Source organism: Heterocephalus glaber, unplaced genomic scaffold, assembly GCF_053883595.1.
Source record: "Heterocephalus glaber isolate CG9 unplaced genomic scaffold, H.glaber_assembly_v1.0 deba00000594, whole genome shotgun sequence".
Taxonomy (NCBI): domain Eukaryota; kingdom Metazoa; phylum Chordata; class Mammalia; order Rodentia; family Bathyergidae; genus Heterocephalus; species Heterocephalus glaber.
This window is the reverse complement of record NW_028258151.1, coordinates 33,724,848-33,738,327: the sequence shown is the minus strand read 5'-3', so window position 1 is coordinate 33,738,327 and position 13,480 is coordinate 33,724,848. Positions and strand designations below refer to the sequence as shown.

The 13,480-nt window shown below is 45.3% G+C and overlaps 2 protein-coding genes across 12 annotated transcripts in view; one reads left to right on the top strand and one right to left on the bottom strand.

Moving 5' to 3' along the window:
• Atg13 (autophagy related 13) overlaps positions 1-2,365 on the bottom strand; it is a 28,718-nt gene extending 26,353 nt beyond the window's left edge. For 4 of the 11 annotated variants that reach the window (XM_013074908.3, XM_087205063.1, XM_087205065.1 and 1 more), the window contains exon 1: positions 2,015-2,365. The gene's annotated coding sequence lies outside the window, so the exon portion shown is untranslated. Of the gene's footprint in view, positions 1-1,529; positions 1,644-2,014 lie in introns of all 11 variants that reach the window. The other 7 variants (XM_013074909.3, XM_013074910.3, XM_087205064.1 and 4 more) reach the window with 5 other exon arrangements.
• A 272-nt stretch (positions 2,366-2,637) lies between these two features.
• Positions 2,638-12,218, top strand: Harbi1 (harbinger transposase derived 1). The gene is made up of 3 exons (XM_004851915.4): positions 2,638-2,752; positions 3,771-4,587; positions 11,232-12,218. The coding sequence occupies exons 2-3, from the start codon at positions 3,918-3,920 to the stop codon at positions 11,609-11,611; spliced, it is 1,050 nt and encodes a 349-aa protein (XP_004851972.1). The 5' UTR covers positions 2,638-2,752; positions 3,771-3,917; the 3' UTR covers positions 11,612-12,218.
• Positions 12,219-13,480: the final 1,262 nt, after the last annotated feature.

Below are 13,480 nucleotides of genomic sequence, written 5' to 3'. Positions count from 1 at the left end.
ATAACACTGGACAGAAATGACTCAATCAAAGAGGAAGGTCATGGGAGGCTGAGGCAGGAGGATGGCCGTGAGTTCAGAGGCCAGCCTAGGCTACATAGTGAGTTTAAGGACAGCCTGAACTATACACCCTGTCTCAAAAATACTAAAACAGGGTCAAGGATGTAGCTCAGCAGCACAGCGCCTGCCAGGCAAGTGCAAGGTCATGCATTCAATCCCCAGTACCAAAAAAACACACAACAAAACAAGGAAGGGCAAATATTTTCAGCAGAACCATTGAAAAATTTAGCAAAAGATTATATAAAAATGACCCCAGGCCAGGTGTGGTGACATACCTTTGTAGCTGGGATATGGGCATGTGCCATGAGCCCTGCAGGCCATGCTTAATTAACTAGCAACAATTTAAAAATCCACAAAATAAAGAAGGCCAACATCAGGTCTCTCCATAATTTCCAGAGAAGTAAGATAGAGGAGAAAAACATCCTTAAGCCTATATGTAAATCAATAATCTCAGTATCTGAAGTTATCTCCAGCAGACCTTATAGCTGGGGGGCTGGGTAGTGGAAACACCTTAAAATCAGAAAAAATGAGCTGGGCCAGGTGTCACAATGCTGCAATCCCAGCACTGGAGGAGGAGGCAGGAAGATCACAAGATCAAGGCTATGGCCCGATGGAAGATCCTGTCTCAGGGAAATAAAAAATAAAATAAACTCCTTGGGGTTGGGGGTATAGCTGAGTTAGGTATGGTTGAGTTAGGACTCCATTCCACAAGCATTGCTAAGACTTCTCCTGAGATAAAAAGATGAAAATTTGAAAACAAAAAAGTTTATAATTTACCCATAACCACAATATCCACACATTACAAGACCTAATAATCACAAAACATGTAAAAACCTGGAAGTTAAAGAAGGGGTCTAAATTGTGCATGTTGAAACACACTTGTAGTCCCAGCACTCTGGGAGGCTGACAGAGAATCATAAGCCTGGGCCTAGCCTGAGCTACTCAGTGACTTAGTGAGACCTTGACTCAAAAAATGAAAAGCCAGGCTTAGTGGCACACACCTGTAATCCCAGTGCTTGGGTGGCTGAGGCAAGAGGATTACCATGAGTTCAAGGCCTGCTTTAACTACAGAGAGAAACCTGTCTCAAAAAAACCCACCACAAATAAACAAACAAAAATAAAAAGGTAAGAAGATGTAGCTCTATGCAAAGACATTGGATTCAATCCCCAGTACCAATGAAAAAGGGGTGAGGGGCCTGTTGTTTCTTAACACATCTCCCAGTGAAGGTGTCCAATAAACTCTACCACCTTAGAAGAGTTTTAAACTAAGTAGGATGAGAAAATAGATACTTAACAAATTTGTCAGTTGCTCTTTGTTTGTTAGTTTTCTTGGGCTGTGAGGTGGCTAGAGGGAGAAATGGTAAACGTGAAATGCTAGCCAAACTGACCAGACTAGCTGGAAAGTAACTGCCTGGGAAAGTGAAAATTGAGATGTGTTAGTGATGAGCCCCAAAACTTGCTTAGGCACTTACCCAGAGATTTATTAATGAGAACGGATCGCAGGTTTCCACGGGTCGTTCCACTGCCAGTAAGAAGATAGTCGTGAACCTTGGGTCCCTTTTTCACTAATCAACAGTCACCCTCACCTACACGCGGAGTACATATTTGGCACTCAACAAATCTTGACTGAATGAAAATTGATCTCATAATTGGTACCCAACCCCGCAGTTAGAGCCCCATAAATTACCTTCAAGAACCCTTGCGATCTAACCCAAAGAGCTAAGAATGTCGATAGGAAAGCTCTGGGGATCTGTGCAGAATGGAAACAAGTCAATGGTGGCAAGTCAATGGGCCCTACGCCAACCCGACTGCCCAAAGAAAACAGGGCTTCAAGGGATTGAACCCCAATTAGCTGGTTTCACAAGGAGATGGCCAATGGGTCGCAGAACCATAGCCTCCCACCCGGGGGCGCTGAAAGGTCTGGGGGTATACCCCCTCCCCACAAAAAAGTTAGTACCTGAGAAGCTGTGGCACAGAGAGCACCTAGGAGCTCTCATTACGGAGGCCGGGGCCCGGGGCCAGCCTGCCGCGCCTCCTGGCTGAGGTTCTGCTTCCCTGGGCTGCAGTGATAGCGGATCGAAGACAGACACCTCAAGCCTCAGGAGGCTCCTGGCTCGCAGTCTCCAGGCGTTTTGCTCTCAGGACTGAGCAAGTTGTCGCACTCACGTCTTGTCTTCTTCAGGGCTCCTCTCTTCGGTCAAGCGATCACTCTTGCCTTAACTCAGCAGCCGGTCGCTCCCCGGCGCCGCCATCGTTAGTGTTTGTTTTCATTCGCTTCGGTGCTGGCGGTGGTGATGTTGGAGGATATAGGGCAAGTCCAGCTGCCTAATTTTATCCGCACTTTCGCTACACCTTGAAAGTACTATTTAGTCCTTTGGCTCCTCGAAATAGCCACAAAACCTAATCTCTTTCCATATAAATCTTCTCATGTAATTTCTCAAACCCATCAGGAAAAATTAAAAGGGGATCTTTGAGAAAGTGAGTCTTTAAGGCTCTCTGTGGAATGTGCGGCCGCGAAGCGAAGACTGCGGCGGCAGCGTCGGGGAGGACGCGGCGTGGGGCGGGGCTGATGCGAGAGGCGGGGCCTTGATTGTGCGCCGTGGCGGCCTGCGTGAGGCCGCAGGTTCTGGAGGAGGGCCGGCCAGCGGCCGTTGGTGGGTGGAGTGCGGGACGGTAACCTGGCAGCGGCGGAGAGGTGGGTGTCCAGCCTTAGCAGTTGTGGAGCGGGTCGCAGTCAGACTTCCGTATCCATTTTTAAGGTGTACTATAAATGTGTCAGAGTTGCTCCCAAACCTGGCTCCACAGCCTCTCTCTTCGCCCCTTTCTTTCTTTTTTTTTGGTACCGGGGATCGAACTGGGGTTCTTGAGCTTGCGAGGCAGGCAGCGAAACCACTGAGCTAAATCCCCGGCCCTGTCCTTTCTTTCAAACTGAATGGTCTTCCTTACTTTCTAGCCCGCAGCGTCAAGATTTGAATTTCTTAGCCGGGCTTGGTGGCGCATGCCTCTAATCCCAGCACCCGGGAGGTTGAGGCAGGGGGATTGCCGTGAGTTCGGGGACAGCCTGGGCTGTGTAGCGAGACCATGTCTCAAAAGGAAGATTTTTTTTTTAAATTTATTGGGGTGCGGAGAAAGCCAGTTATTAATAACAGACACAAGTCTTCCAAGTTGGGTCGTAGGCTCCCCGCTTCCTCGTTAGACTGACTTGTGCACCTCCACGTCTGTCCCGCACATACCAGGTAGAGAGCCATGGGGCTCTGGATAACAAACCTGTGACTAATCCTTACCTAAGGTAGTTAGGACGTGTCAGGCACTTTGTTGCCTAATTAGGAGCAGAAATCTTTTACCTTTAGAATAATTATGCCATCCCCTATATTAATCTTTTGCCGTTCTCACTTGAAATGCCAAGCATCAAATGAGCCACCGAGATTAAACTCCCAATATGCTTCAAACCAGACCAAATTTTTCCTGCAGCCGTTTAGTGGAGAAAAACCCCGAGTTACAGGTACAGCACCTTTTGCCTGAACACAATACTTTTGCTCAAAAGGTGCTGTTGCAACCTTTGAGTCACTTTCAAATCCTTGGTACATTTTTTTTTTTTTGCTACTGGGGATTGAACTTGGGACCTTGAGCTTTTGAGGCAGGCAGTGGAACCACTGAGCTAAATCCCTGGCCCTGGTACATTTCTAATTATTTCTTTCTTTCAACTTTTACAGAGGGAAGATTATAAATGTCATCGGTTTAACTTAGGGTTAGCTGATGAGCTCTGCTGACACTTCCTTAAATACCTTCTGGTGCCAAGGTCTTCACTGAGAAAAGTTCAGAAAAAGTAGCAGTGAGGAGAGGCAGCATTCACTTTGGATATGGCCGTCCCCATCACAGTGTTGGACTGTGATCTCCTGTTGTATGGCCGGGGTCACCGGACTTTGGACCGCTTTAAGCTCGATGACGTGACCGATGAAGACTTGATGTCCATGTATGGGTTTCCTCGACAGTTCATTTATTACCTGGTGGAGCTCTTGGGGCCAAGTCTTTCCCGACCTACTCAGCGGTCCAGGGCCATCAGCCCAGAGACACAGATCCTTGCAGCACTGGGCTTTTACACCTCAGGCTCCTTCCAGACACGGATGGGAGATGCTATTGGAATCAGCCAGGCATCTATGAGTCGTTGTGTTGCCAATGTCACCGAAGCACTTATGGAAAGAGCCTCCCAGTTCATTCGCTTTCCAGCTGATGAAGCCTCTATGCAGGCTCTGAAGGATGAATTCTATGGGTTGGCAGGGATGCCAGGGGTGGTGGGGGTGGTTGACTGTATCCACGTGGCAATTAAGGCACCAAATGCTGAAGATCTCTCCTATGTGAACCGCAAAGGTCTGCATTCTCTAAACTGCTTGATGGTGTGTGACATCAGAGGGACGCTAATGACCGTGGAGACAAACTGGCCTGGCAGCCTACAGGACTGTGCTGTGCTGCAGCAGTCCTCCCTAAGTAGTCAGTTTGAAGCTGGAATGCTCAAGAATAATTGGCTCCTTGGTAAGTTTGAGGTATAAATCTTCATCTTGTACCCAGGAGGCTGAGTCAGGAGGATCAGGAGAGTTTGAGGCCAGTCTGGACTACATAGTGAGACCGTTTCCTCTCTTTTTTTTTTAGTACTGGGGATTGAAGTTGGGTTCTTGCGCTTGTGCAGCAGGCGGCGAAACCACTGAGCTAAATCCCCCACCCTATTTTTTTATTTTTTAGGAAACAGGGCCGGGGATTTAGCTCAGTGGTTTTGCCGCCTGCTGCGCAAGCACAAGGATCTGACTTCAATTCCCGATACCAAAAAAATAAATAAATAAATAAATAATAAATCTTCAATTTGTAGCCATAGATAAATTATGTAGTAGAAGGTGGGTGTGGTGGGTGCTGGGAGGCTGAGTGAGGCAGGAGAATTGTAAGTTCAAGCCCTGCCTGGGGAAGATAGAGGCCTGTCTCAAAAGAAAATACAAAAAAGGGCTGAGAGCCAGGCACAGTGGTGCATGCCTGTCATCCCACCACTCTGGAGGCTGAGTCTGGAGGATCGCTATGAGTTCAAGGCCAGCCTGGGTAACAGTTCAAGACCAGACTCAAGTATGTACCAAGACCCTGTCTCAAAAATAAAACAGGTACAAACAAAAGCCCTGGGTTCAATCTCCAATCCCAGCCCCACCCTCCCACCCCACCCCCAAAAAGTAATCTCGGGCCAGGGATTTAGCTCAGTGGTTCTGCTGCCTGCCTCACAATCACAAGGTCCCAAGTTCAATCCCAGGTACAAAAAAAAAATAGTCGTCTCTAGACCTGAGTTACACTCATTTCATTTTTTTGTGAGACCTCAGGCAAGTAAACTCAGAATTGTAGTTGTTTCTATTTCCGTGTGTGTGTGTGTGTGTGTGTGTGTGTGTGTGTGTGTGTGTTTGTTTGGTTTTTGCGGTGCTGGAGATCAAACCTAGGGGCTTGCGGATGCCAGGTGAGCACTCTACCAGTGAACTACATCCCCAACCCTTGAGCCTTAATTGTTTTAAATCAACATTTAAAAGACATTTATTGGAGGCTGAGGCAGGAGGATATGAGTTGCAGGGCCACATAGCATGTTCAAGGCCAGCCCGGACTGCCTAGTGAGACCCTGTCTCCAAAAAACAAACAAAAGCAAACCAAAGCTTTCCATTTTTATACAGGTCACAAAGAAGTAAAGGAGAGTGTGCTTTGCAAGTCTCTCATCTAGCTGTTTCATCCATAGCTGTAGGAGTTCTTGGGTTCCAAGCTGATTTCTTAGAAATCTCGCAACTCTGGTATTCTAATTATAAAGCCAGACCAAAGTTATTGAGCCCTTAAAATGTGTCATTGCAATGTTGTTAGCACTTTGTATGGATTCTCTCGCTTAACCACTTACCAGTCCAATTATTTAAATACAGGGTGCCCAAACATTGCATGTTTTTTTCATTGATTTTTTTTTTTTTTTTTTTTTGTACCAGGGATCGAGCTCGGGTCCTTGCTCTTGCACAGCAGGCGGTGAAACCACTGAGCTAAATCCCCAGCCTTTTTCATTGATTTTTATAACAGGAAATATAAAAAATGATGGTTTTATCAAATTTAATCAGTACAAGAATCGATAGGTTGAAATGACACCTGCCCTAGTGCTAGTCGATAGCAAGTAAAATGCACTGCCCAAGTGATGCTGGGGTAGACTGTTAAATGGTTAGTACTAGCTGGTTTGGTGTTGCATGTTTGCTGTCCCAGTTACTTGGAGGCTGAGTCAGGAGGATCACTTAAGTCTACAAGTTCAAGACCAGCCTGGGAACATAGTAAGACCCTGTCTCAAGAAAAAAAATAATAAAACCAGCTGGATGTGGTCCACCGTGTAGTCCAAGCACTTGAGAGACTGAGGTAGGAAGATCAAGGCCAGCCTGAACTACATAGCGAGACCTTGTCTCAAGAAACTAAGTAAATAAATAAAATAAGAGTTATTATGTACTACTATTTAAAAAATACTAATTTTTTTTTTTTTTGGTACCAGGGATTGAACTTAGGACCTTGCAGTTGCTGGGCAGACGCCAGAACCACTGAGCTAAATCCCCAGCCCAAAAATACTAATATTATCAACATTTTTACAAAAAAGGAAACTGAGGCACAAAAAATTTAAGTTCTTTTAAAAACTGGATCATATGAGACATATCACTGTTTGGCAAATGTTCCTTTTGTTAAGAACTTCAGAGTCATATAGGAGGTCTTAGAAGGTACTAGTTTTCTTTTCACCTTGAGAACACAGATTCAGTTGGCGTTAGAACTTTAGGATACTTTTTTGGTTTTATTTCTGGATGTTGAACCTCAGGTCTTCTCACTGAATGATATCTCCAGCCCTTTTGTTTTGTTGTTGTTGGGTTTTTTTTGGTACCAGGGATCAGACTCAGGATCTTGCACTTTCAAGGCAGGCGACAGCACCACTGAGCTAAATCCCCAGCCCTTTTTTAATTTTAATTTTTTGGAAATAGGGTCTTGCTATGTAGCCCAGGCTGGCCTCAAACTCACAATGTGAGGCTGGCTTGGCCTCCCAAGTGCTGGGATTACAGGTACGCACCACCACGCCTGGTTTGCAACAGCATTTAATGGATGTATATTAAGGCCAGGTTTGATACCAGGCCACTTGCTAAGCAAGAAGCAATCTAGGAAAGTATACCCACAGAAGATGAAAAAGTAGCCAGGAATGTAGCTTAGCAGCAAAGGGCCTGCCTGGCAAGCGTGAGGCCCTGAGTTTGATCCCTGGTACTGGAAAAACAACAACAACACACACACATATGTATACACATACATTCTAGCACATACACTGTCCTAGAAAGTCTCCATGCCCTCTAAACAGGAAAATTAGTTTGAAGACTCCTGATAGGTATAACGTTTCACAAGTAACCAAGATCCAAAGCTTCACCTGTTCTGGGAGTCGCACGCAGCTCAGTGGGAGAGCGCTTGCCCACATGCATCAGACCTTGAGTTCAGTCCTAGAACTGAAAAAGTACCTGGGGAATTCACTTCAAATCTGTTACTCCACCCCACTTCAACCTTCAGGACTGCAAATCATGGAGGGAAGAATGTAGGCATCTTTAACGAGGGCCTGAAAATGATTTGTGTGACTAGAAAACTGGAGCCCGTGCGGCCAGTGGGATGATTACCTCAGGGAAGCTTGGCAGGATCACGAGGAATGACTGTTTGATGTTTTAGTGAGAAAGGAGAGAGATTAGACAGCTGCTTGTATCTTCATCAGATTTCTGGAATAGTTGTAGGTTTGTCAGATGCAGAGCCAGCCTCAATCCACCTTTGTGTCCTTAACGTGTTTTCACTTGAGAGTGATCTTTTCCTATCCCTTCAGGGTAGTTACCTAAAGTTCTCTCTCTGTTCCTGCAAACAGATTCAGCCCGAATTCTTCAGCTCCTGTCCTAGTCCCGTAAGCAGCTTAGGGTGAGACCTGCCAGAATGTCTTGTGGATGACTGATCATAGAAGCAATCCTAATCTGTGCAGCAATTCTGATCTTACTCCCCTCCTGAGTGTTTTCCCATCGCGCTTGGATTCACTGGAACATTTGACAAAAGGTCTGCATTAAGTAGCGTGTCCTGTTATCCGCCCCCTCATTTAAGGGCCATATCATTTTCTAGACAAATTTTGTTTTTGAGACAAGGTCTCACTTTTTTTTTTTGAGACAGTATCATGCTATGTAGTTCCCTCTGGCCTTGAATTCACTATGTGGCCCAGACTGGCCCTGAACTTGCAGTGATCCTCCTGCCTCAGCTTCCCTAGTGGGATTACAGATGTGCCCCCACCATGCCTGGCTGCCTAGAGAAACCAACAAACATCATTTAGCATCTCTGTGTTTAGGCATTCATCATAGATGTTTACCTACCTATTCCCTTTTACCACATTTCACCATTGTTTTAGTGATTCTAACATTAGTATTTACTTCCTAGCTCCTTCTTTTGCCTGACATAGCAAAGGATGGCTGAGGTATTATTTTGATCTCATTTATAAAATGAATATCTAACCTAGCAGAGTTAAGATTAGATAGTAATCTGTAAATCTCTACTTCAGAGGCTGAGGCAGGAGGATTGCAGGTTTGAGGCCAGCCTGCCAGATTAACAAAACTCTCAAAACTAAAAGGCTGGAGGGCTGGGGATTTAGTTCAGTGGCACTGCACTTGCCTTGAAAGTGCAAGGTCCTGAGTTCAATCCCCAGTACCAAAAATAAATAATAAATAAAAGGCTGGAGAGGTATCTTAGTCATAGAGCGCTTGCCAGCATACATGAGACCCTGGATTCATTTCCCAGTACTACCAAAAAAAAGGAAAAACTAGTTATACTAAAAAGGAAAACTGAGCTAAATACAAAATTTGAAGTTTTTGGGCCAGGGATTTAGCTCAGTGGCACCGTGCCTGCCTTGGAAGCACAAGGTCCTGAGTTTGATTCCCGGTACACACACAAAAAAAATTTGAAGTTTTTTTTTTGGTATTGGGGATTGAACTCAGGTCCTTGCACTTGCACAGCAGGTGGGCCAAACCACTGAGCTAAATCCCCAGCCCCGAAAATTTGAAGTTTTTATGAGACTTTATAGTTATTCAAGTTAATTCAGACTTGGAAATGTAGGCTCCTAAAAGAAAGGAATCCTTGAGCTGGGACATAGCTCAGTGGCACTGTGCCTGCCTGGCAAGCGCAAGGTCCTGAGTTCAATTTCTGGTACTGAAAAAAACCAACTATTTTTGGAACAGTGCCCAGCACTGCCGGAACAGCCTGCAGCATTTGCTGAACTGGCGGGCGGTCAGGGTGTGATGATCGTGCAGTTTGCTATTCTGGGGCCTCTCCATGGTCCCCGGTTTCTGAGGTCCTGTCTTATGAGAGACTGCATCTGCCCAACACTGTGAGTCAGGGCTGTGAAATGACACAGAGACACTGTGCTGTGTGTGTCAGCACGTTGCACCTGCTTTGTTTCCGCTAGCATTCCCAGGATCATTGGATCACGAGGTCACTTCAGGGGAATGCCTTGTGTGTGTTGTTTTCATTGATTTCGGATTTCATTTCCTTCTCTTGGACTATTACTCTTTGTACCAGTTCTCTTTGTTAATGTGTGATTCTTCCAGGTCCTCTGTTTTAAAAGTATGGTTCTAGTGATTATTGTATCTGCAAAGGCAGAATACCTGAGTTCCTTCTACTATCTATCTTTCTATCTATCTAATCTATTTGAGACAGGCTCTTACTATGTTGCTCAGACTGGTCTTTAACTTGTGGGTTTATGACAGTGATGGTGAACTTTTTAGTGATTTCAATAACTCAAACAGCCCACTGCAGCACATGTGCCATAGGTTTGTCACCACTGCTCTAAAAGACCCTCCTGCCTCAGCCTCCCAAGTAAGTGGTCTCCTGGTACGCAACACTACCCCAGAAGAACATCTGAGTTCTGATGATGGCCACAGATGCTGGGACTTTCATATTATTATTCTCAGCACTGGGAGGATAAATTATTATTGTCGTCTGGGTAGTGTTTCCAGAACTGAAAGTTTATATAGTAAATAGAAATTTTCCTTACAAGTTTTTTTTGGATCTCCTGATAGAATTCTTTGCTCTTCTGCACCTTGCTTTTTAGAATTTTTGAATTTTAACATGCTATGGATAGGGTTTTTGTTTTTTGAGGGGTTTTTTTGGGGGGGGTTGCTTTTTTGAGATAAAGTCTTACTAGGTAGTCCAGGCTGCCTTTGAACTCACTATTTACCCCAGGCTGGCTTTGAATATGAGATTCTCTTGCCTTGGCCTCCTGAGTGCTGGTACAAAGTTTGAGGAAAGCTTGGCCTACATAGGGATTAGTAGGAAAAAAACTTGTTTTTCTTCAGTGCCTCCACTTCCTACCTTCTTTCAGAGTTGGCCTTCATTGGTATCAGCATTTTCTCTGCTAATTTCAACCAAGGTATTCCCAGCCGAGACTCATGTCTTCTACTTAGGATATTAGTTTACTTTGTGGTTTTCTGGTGAGCTTTTAGCTCCAGAGGCTGTTGTATCTTCTTATCCATCCTATGTTTCTTTTTTCTTTGTTTTTTTGAGATAAGGTCTCCCTCTATAGTTCAGGCTGGCCTTGAACTCGAACTCACAATGATCCTCCTGCCTCAGCTTCCTGGGTACTGGGATTAGACATGTACCACCATACCCAGCTGTACATTTAATATCACTTTTTTTCTTCTTAATGATACAGGGGATTGAACCCAAGGCCTCAGGCATGCCGTGCAGGCACTCTATTGCTGAGCTGTACATACCCAGCCCTCTTTTTTTTTTTTTTTCTTTGAATGTGTCTAAGTCAACAGGTTGTTCTTTTTTTTTTTTTTATGGGTACCAGGGATTGAACTCAGGACCTTGCACTTGCTAGGCAGGCGCCGGAACCACTGAGCTAAATCCCCGGCCCTCAACAGGTTGTTCTTGAATTTAAGATCTTCCTGCCTCAGCCTCTCATATAGCTGGCATTACAGACAGGCGCCAGTATGCCAGCTGAATTTCACTTCCTGTCTGTAGTCTTCCTTATTTTATTTATTTATTTATTTATTTATTTATTTATTTATTTATTTATTTATTTTTGGTACCAGGGATTGAACTCTGTAGTCTTCCTTATAATCACTTCTAACTTTGGGGCCTTCACACAGGTGACAGTTCCTTCTTCCTCCGCACCTGGCTCATGACCCCACTTCCCCTCCCGAAAACCCCCGCGGAAGATCGCTACAACCTGGCGCACTCTGCGACCCACAGTGTGATGGAGAAGACTCTGCAGACGCTCTGCTCCCGCTTCCGCTGCCTGGACGGGTCCAAGGGGGCGCTGCAGTACTCTCCGGAGAAGTCAAGCCACATCATCACGGCCTGCTGTGTCCTGCACAACATCTCCCTGGAACACAGCATGGACGTCTGGTCCTCCCCACTGGCAGGGCCCGTGCAGCAGTCCCCGGAGGAGGAGTATGAGCCCATGGAGTCCCTGGACCACGAGGCCGACCGTAGCCGCCAGGAGCTGGTGCTGGCGCATTTTAGCTGATGGGGAGACTGTTTACAGGGGCCACTGTGACAAGCTTTCCTGTGCTCTGCCACCTCCATCCACGGTTCTGTCAGCTGTTGGCTGCCGTGCGTGCAGAGGCTTGTCACGAATCCACACTGCATCTGTGTCTTAGAAGGGCTGGGGCTGTGCCAGGATGTCGTGATTCCAGCCAGGTGGTGGCGCATGCCTGTGATCCCTGAATGTGGGAGGCTGAGGCAGGAGGATGACTGAGTTCAAGGGCAGCCTGGGCTACACAGCAAGACCCTGTCTCAACAAAAACCCCAAAAAGTAAAATTAGAGAATATATTGATTCTTTGCAAATGAGTGAACTAAACCAAAACCAAGGTAGTGGTTCTCTGCTACCTGATGAACTCCAGGTCAAGGTCTGTGAACACAGTTGGGCATAAAAGTCACAGAAAAGGGGAAAACAACACTTAGACAAAACCTTTTTTTAGTTTTGATGATCTGGAAATTACAAATGAAAATAGTATTAGTACTGAATTATTTGGGTGGTAGTTTGATTTTTCTGCTTTGCTGACTATACAAACAAAGAGCTAATTTAGTTGGGGAATGGTCTTCTGATTAAGTAAATGGCTACTGTTCCAAGTTTGCGGCTTTGTGTGCTTTTTCGGTTGGTTTTGGGATTTATTTGTATTTTTGCAGTACTTACGGATTGAACCCAGGGCCTCCTCACTGAGCTACATTCCCAGACCTTTTTAAAATTTTGAAACAAGGTCATGGTAAGTTGCTAAATTACCCAGGTTGGGCTTGGACTTGGGGTCCTCTCACCTTAGCCTCTTCAGAGTGCTGGGGTTACAGGTGTGCAGTTAGAACACAATTCTTACGGTCATGATGGTAGAATATGTGTTTGGTGATTCTTTGGAAATTCCTTGTAGAGAAAAAAGATTTAGGAAATAAATAGGCATTACAAAGTATTAAGGATGGTGCATGTCTGTAATCCCAGCACTTGGGAGGCTGAGGCAGGACGATTGCCACCAGTTTGAGGCCAGCCTGAGCTACGTGATGAGTTCAAGACCAGCCTGAGCTACATAGCAAGACCCTGTCTCAATAACAAAATAAAAAGGAAACTGGTCATGGTTGCACTCACCTGTAGTCTCAGCTACTCAAGAGGCTGGCGAAGGGGAGGAAAAAGGGACAAAAAAAGATGTTATATGTACAAGTACTAACTCTGCATGATGAATGTAATCATGTACTGCAAACATGAACTAATAAAAAAGGCTGACTCGGGAGGATCACAAGTTCAAGGCCAGCTTGGGCAATTCAGTAGTCCTTTTTTTTTTTTTGGTACCGGGGATCAAACTCGGGAACTTGTGCTTTTGAGGCAGGCAGTGAGCTAAATCCCTGGCCCTCAACTTGGGCAATTCAGGAAGATCCTGGGGCAAAATAAGATAAAGGGCTGGATATGTTGTTCAGTGGTAAAGCTTCTGCCTAGCGTGTACGAGGCCCTGGCTTCAATCTCTGGTACTGGGAAAAAAAACATTAAAAAGAAGGAGTGATGCCAGGTATGATGGTCCACACCTGCAATCCCAGCATTTGGGGGGCTGAGCTAGGAAGACTGCTGTGAGTTCAAGTCCATCCAGTCTGAAATACATAGCAAGTTTTTGTCTAAAAAAAAAAAAATCAAAAAGGAGGAGAAAGAAGAAACAGAAGTAAAAGGAAAATATAATTACTGGGCTTGAAACGCATTCTGAACTTAGACCTGAGATATCTTGTATGCAGAGTGATGGACACAGCTTCTCAGCAAATAATCCCCTAGCAAATCTGGTACTTAAATTACACCCATACAAAACCCAGTTGGGGGACTGGGGGATTTAGCTCAGTGGTTCCGATGCTTGCTGAGCAAGCACA

Coding starts and splice junctions, on each gene's coding strand:
- Harbi1 (XM_004851915.4), top strand. CDS start 3,918: ATGGCCGTCCCCATCACAGTGTTGGACTGTGATCTCCTGTTGTATGGC. Junction 4,588..11,231: donor CAAGAATAATTGGCTCCTTG/GTAAGTTTGAGG, acceptor GCCTTCACACAG/GTGACAGTTCCTTCTTCCTC.